At 37.7% G+C, this 6,664-nt stretch overlaps 1 protein-coding gene across 1 annotated transcript; it reads left to right on the top strand.

Moving 5' to 3' along the window:
* Nucleotides 1–3,687, top strand: LOC107912882 (receptor protein kinase TMK1). Its single transcript, XM_016841245.2, has 2 exons — nucleotides 1–2,792; nucleotides 3,016–3,687. Exons 1-2 carry the CDS (start codon nucleotides 467–469, stop codon nucleotides 3,543–3,545), a joined length of 2,856 nt encoding a protein of 951 aa, XP_016696734.2. The 5' UTR covers nucleotides 1–466; the 3' UTR covers nucleotides 3,546–3,687.
* Nucleotides 3,688–6,664: the final 2,977 nt, after the last annotated feature.

Raw genomic sequence — 6,664 nt, 5'->3', positions numbered from 1 at the left:
AATGAATTGGGACATTAGATATCACACAGGCAATCTGAGCCCTACCTTTAAATATTATCTTTGTGACAGCCTTTGCTTAGCTAATTTGTAGATTCCCCAGGTCAGGCCAGGCCAGGCCAGAAAATATGGGTCCCCACCTCCCATGTGCACTACACTTCACTCCTTTTCCTTCTCAATTACTACTACTCTTTTTTTTTTTTTGCTTACTCTGTTCTTTTCTACTTGCTCCCTGTGCTTATCATTTTCATTCCCCGTTCTCAACCTCCGCTTGTCTTTCTCCCTATTCTCATTTCTTCTTCTTCTTTTGCCTTTTGAGTTTCCAGTTTTTCAGTTCAGTCCCTACAACATGTTGCCTTCATCCATCTAATGCCTCTGAGAAAAGGAAAAGAAAAGCTGCAACTCTTTCCAGCATCATTTTCCCCAGAAAAAAAAAAACTAAAGCTTTGAGTTCTTAATCTTTCTCATTATGAACTACAAACCTAGACTTGGTTTCTGCTTCAAGCTTTTTGCTTTTATTATTGGCTTCTCTTCAATCTTCATCTCTGTTAAATCCCAGACAACTGCAAGCGACGATGCTGCTGCCATGTTAGCCCTTAAGAAGACCCTCGGTCCCCCCGAATCTCTCGGGTGGACCGACCCGGATCCATGCAAATGGAAACACGTTTTCTGCTCAGAGGACAAGCGCGTCACTCGTATCCAAATCGGTCACCAGAACCTGCAAGGTACACTTCCTTCAGATATTCAGAACCTTACTGAACTTGAGCGTTTAGAGGTACAATGGAATAACATTTCGGGTCCCGTACCTAGCTTAAACGGGTTAAGCTCACTCCAAGTGCTTATGCTTAGCAACAATCACTTCACTTCATTCCCTACTGATTTCTTTTCTGGTTTATCTTCTCTTCAATCCGTGGAAATGGATAACAACCCTTTTTCCGCCTGGGAAATCCCTCAAAGCTTGCAAAATGCTTCAGCTTTACAGAATTTCTCAGCCAACTCTGCTAACATCACTGGGAAAATACCAGACATCTTTGGGTCTGATGCGTTTCCAGGTCTCACCATTTTGCATTTGGCTTTCAATAGTCTCGAAGGTGAGCTGCCCTCCAGCTTTTCTGGGTCGTCAATCCAGTCTTTGTGGGTTAATGGCCAGCTAAGTAACAGTAAACTTAATGGTACCGTAGCTGTACTCCAGAACATGACATTCTTAAAGGAGGTTTGGTTGCATTCCAATTCGTTCTCTGGTCCTTTACGAGATTTCTCCGGTTTGAAAGACTTGCAGAGTCTGAGTTTGAGGGACAACTCGTTTACTGGCCCGGTTCCTGTTTCTCTTATGAAGCTTGAGTCATTAAAAACTGTAAATTTGACAAACAATTTACTTCAAGGACCAGTGCCCGAGTTTAAGGACTCGGTTGCTGTGGATATGGTTAAGGATTCCAATAGGTTTTGTTTGCCGAGTCCTGGTGACTGTGATCCGAGGGTAACTTCGTTGCTTAATGTTGTGAAGACTATGGATTATCCACAAAGGCTTGCTGATAATTGGAAGGGGAATGACCCTTGCATGGATTGGCTTGGGATTACATGCAGTAATGGCAACATTACTGTTATTAATTTTGAGAAGATGGGAGTTACAGGTACCATATCTCCTGATTTTGCATCACTTAAGTCCTTGCAGAGGCTGATTCTTGCTGGCAATAATCTGACTGGTACCATTCCTGAGGAGCTTACTGCACTGGTTGCACTTAAAGAACTGGATGTTTCCAACAATCAACTTTATGGGAAAGTCCCCACTTTCAAGAGCAATATCATTTTGAATACAAATGGTAATCCTGACATTGGGAAGAGTACTACTTCTCCAGGGTCTGAATCTGGCAATCCCAGCGCAGGATCAGGGTCTAAAAGTAGTGGAAATTCTGGAAATGGTAGCAAGAAAAGTTCAGCTTTCATTGGAATAATCATAGCTTCTATATTTGGGGGTCTGTTAGTTGTTGGCTTGCTTGGCTTGTTGGTTTTCTGTCTTTACAAAAAGAAACAGAAACGGTTTAGCAGAGTGCAGAGCCCAAATGCAATGGTAATTCACCCTCGCCATTCTGGTTCGGACAACGAAAGTGTTAAGATCACTGTTGCTGGCTCGAGCGTCAGTGTTGGTGCTGTTAGTGAAGCTCATACATTTCCGAACAGTGAGCCTGGCGGCGACATACAAATGGTTGAGGCGGGTAACATGGTGATCTCTATCCAAGTTCTAAGGAATGTGACGAACAATTTCAGTGAAGAAAATATATTGGGACAAGGAGGTTTTGGGGTGGTATATAAAGGCGAGTTGCATGATGGTACAAAGATTGCTGTGAAGAGAATGGAATCTGGGGTTATTAGTGGGAAGGGTTTTACTGAATTTATGTCTGAGATTGCTGTATTGACAAAGGTCCGACACCGGCATCTGGTTGCTCTTCTTGGATATTGCCTTGATGGGAATGAAAAGCTTCTTGTGTATGAATACATGCCCCAAGGTACTCTAAGCAGACATATCTTTAACTGGGAAGAAGAAGGATTGAAACCTCTTGAATGGACAAAAAGGTTAACCATTGCCTTAGATGTGGCAAGGGGTGTTGAGTATCTTCACGGTTTAGCCCATCAAAGTTTTATACATCGGGACTTGAAGCCTTCAAACATTCTACTAGGAGATGATATGAGGGCTAAGGTAGCAGATTTCGGTCTTGTGCGTCTTGCCCCTGAGGGTAAAGCCTCCATTGAAACTAGAATTGCTGGAACCTTTGGATACTTGGCACCGGAATATGCAGGTATCTTTTGTTTACTGGTTTTGCCTTTAAATTTCATAATGTTTATATAGAAATGCAAATCAGTTATGCATGATGAAAGTATGCAAGTATTTGATATGAATGTAGCACTTGACTCTTTAAGCACATAACAAAGACCTGATAAAGACATCAATGATTTCATCTTATATTTATTCTGCTATGTATGGAATCAAAGTCATTTTTTTTCTTTGAATGTGAATTGCAGTTACTGGACGAGTTACAACGAAAGTTGATGTATTTAGTTTTGGGGTGATATTGATGGAGCTAATCACTGGTAGAAAAGCACTTGATGAGAGCCAACCAGAGGAAAGCATACACCTAGTGACATGGTTCAAGAGAATGCACATCAACAAGGAGTCGTTCCGCAAAGCCATCGACCCCACAATCGACCTCAATGAGGAAACGCTAGCCAGCATCAGCACAGTTGCCGAGTTGGCTGGTCATTGCTGTGCAAGGGAACCTTATCAGAGGCCTGATATGGGTCATGCTGTAAATGTGTTATCTTCTCTAGTGGAGCTCTGGAAACCAACCGATCAATGTTCCGAAGACATATATGGCATTGACCTTGAAATGTCATTGCCACAAGCACTAAAGAAGTGGCAAGCTTATGAAGGCCAAAGCAATTTGGAATCTTCATCATCTTCACTTCTTCCCAGCTTAGACAACACTCAAACCAGCATTCCTACGCGACCGTACGGATTTGCTGAGTCATTTACATCCGCAGATGGGAGATAAGCAGCAGTTGTATATTATTGAATCAGTGGCTCTTGTATGTTCATTCTCATTGCGTTCTTAGTAGAACCTGTGTAGCCTAATTATTTTCTTGAACGATATTATATTTTGCTTGGAATATGATTGCGAATTTCTGGTTTGGAAACTCCGGAGAGTAGCTAAGGTAAACTAAATGCTGTCAAAAGCCAAATAATTAATGTTTCATTTCATTCATGCAAATGTGTCAATGCTTAATCCTGGCATTCTAGAAACTCTGATCACTAATTGTGTTCAACTCGTATCTGTCACATGAATATAACCTCAAAAGATCTAGATACTTGTAAATGTAATATTCGTATTGGACGTATATAGATAAGTTTAGATAAAAAAAAGTTGGGCAATTCAGTAGTGTTAATGGTAACTTTGGACAAGCTCTGACGATGATGCGCCAAGTTGGGCAAAACTGAAAGTCACAAGGTTAATGATATGTGATGTTGGGACATTCTGCAAATAAAAACAGGAAAAAAAAAGAGCAGAAGTGAAACAGCTCAAAGCCGTGGAATGAAGAAACAGACAGATGGGGTAATGGGGAGTGGCGTTGCTGTCTTGAGATGTCTGTAGTAATAAAGTAATATGCGGGGACCTGCGGGTGTTGGGATGAGGTGTAGGTTCCCTACACATGGCTCACGTTCTGCTCGCTGCTTTCAAGGCATATGTCCTCTCTGCCTATCACTCACTCCCCCGCCATCGTTACTTCCGTTTCCATTTTTTTCTCCCACACCAATTATATTCATAACGAAAAATTATTATCATATTGAGCTCCCAACATTTAGTCAAATAAGTTCGGATGTAGCATTTATTTTTTTCATTCATATAATTATAATCAAAATTGTATTTAAAAAATACGTTATTCCTTTTCACTTGATCTAACATCGATTAATATTATTTTCGTGTGTCTGTGGATAAGAGTTAGGGAGGAATAAGGAGGTTATCTCATGTGTGGACCAACCCAAACATGTTGTTCATCAACTATTTCCGTGAGTCATCCTCCCTGTAAATCTTCATTTTATATCAGGGACGTAATGATGGCACAGCCTCTCTCTCTTTTAATTTTGGTTTTTTTATGTTTAAATTTTTATTTAATTTTTCAAAGAAAATTATAATTTAATCTTAATTAATCTCGATTTTTAATGTAAAACTCTTGGCTTTTAACTCTGATTTATATCAAAACCATAATGGTCTCAATACATGAATTTTTAAACCAATTTCTATTTTTTTTAACTTTGATAATACAAATATTTTTCTAGTTACATTTAAAAATAAAAATATCATTTAAATTATGTTACTAGTGAACCTAGTTAATAATAGTTTAATATATTTCAAACATTCGTATTTATTTTATGTTTATAAATTATTAGACATTCTATTATTTTAATTTATTATAATTTATGTACTTTTATTAAATGCCGAATAATGATTAATATGTATCTTAAAATAATCGAAAGAAAATCAATAAAAAATAATTAAGGATCGTGGCGAGTACTTTAAGACTGTTAAAAATACTAAGGTCTCTCTTTCAGATTCGATGAACTGTGTGATAACTTTAATAAATTCCCAAATTGATACCGAGCCTAACAAAATTGTGGCGGTTCCGGATAGCAAGCACCGGAGTACTGGAACTGCTTCTAAATAGTAGAGTTAGAATGATAGCTTAGTTGTTTTTCTAAGTAATGTTATTATAATGTCTTTTTCATTCATAAAAAAAATCAATAAATTTAAAAATTTAAACCAAAACATACGTGAAAGCATCAATTAAACATTTAAATGAAATTTTCACTAAATCAAACTCTTCAATCAAATAATTTCATGATCTATTAAATGATGATATAACAAATAATGTGATAACTAATACATAGAAAAAAGAAGTAAAGACTCTTGTTGATTTAAGATTTTTTTTTGGTGATACAAAGTAAAAGCAATCAAAAGAAATTAAATTAGCCCCTCAAGTGAGATCCTTCAAAATGTGTAGCCTTGTTCTTTTATCACGAACCATCTTAATCAAACCACCTGCGATCTTGTTCTCATTTCGAGGGATATGTTGAATACTCCAATGATGGACTTTTGACAAGAGCTGGTGAATTCTCCTAATCAAAGTTGACTTGGAGCCTTCTAAAGCTTCTTTCTGAATATCGTTAATAGCTTCAAAACTATTCGTTTGAATTAAAATGCACTCAAAACCCCGATTTAGTGTAAGATTCAACCATCCAAGATGCCCCACAGTTCGACATTCAACACAATACAATAACCCGGTATCTGCAGAACCTAAAAATTTATTCTTCATTGTAGTCTCGTACAAGGCCCCCCAACTGCTGTAAAATCATCCTCAATTTTAACTGATTCGTCAGTATTCAAGCGGACCCAATTTTGAGCCAAATGCGGACTAGCAAGAAGACTTTATGACTTGTGTGAACACAAAAACGTACTGTCTGGCCCAATTGTAGGATACCTTGATAATTTCTTTCGTACTCCAAGTGATGTCCTGAAAAACAAAATTGTTCTGATTTTTCCAGATATGCCAAGAAATCATCCCAAAAAGGCAAGGCCAGTCAATCTTACTCGAACCAATAGAGAGCTTATTTTGGAGGTTTCCCGTCATCCATTCATGAAGGGATTTGGAGTAAAAACGAGTTTGCTTTCCAACTGGAATAAGTTTATTCCAAATGTCCCTAGCCACAAGACAATCTCTAAGGACATGCAACATCTATTTTGTTAGAGTTCTGTGACCCAAATTCTAAGAGATTGCTTGCAAGTCAAGTTAAACAAAATATATCTTCTAGAAGATTTAGTATTTATGAGTATAATATATTTAGTATTTATCAATATAATATATTTAACTTTGATTAGAATTAGGTTTTTTCAACCTATAAATAGATGTAGTCGAAACTCCTCTTGTAATTATTCGAATTTGACATAGCGAATTTTCTTCTCCTCTGCTTGTGGTTTTTTCCCGAAAGGGTTTCCACGTAAAAATCTATGTGTTCTTTATTTTTATTTCTCTTTTCTTTGTAATATATTGTCATTATCGACGTTCTATTTTCACAAATTGGTATCCGAGCTTCTGGGTTGTTTTTCTCAATCACGGT

Source organism: Gossypium hirsutum, chromosome D11 (assembly GCF_007990345.1).
Source record: "Gossypium hirsutum isolate 1008001.06 chromosome D11, Gossypium_hirsutum_v2.1, whole genome shotgun sequence".
Taxonomy (NCBI): Eukaryota; Viridiplantae; Streptophyta; class Magnoliopsida; order Malvales; family Malvaceae; genus Gossypium; species Gossypium hirsutum.
This window is presented reverse-complemented; position numbering and strand designations above follow the sequence as displayed.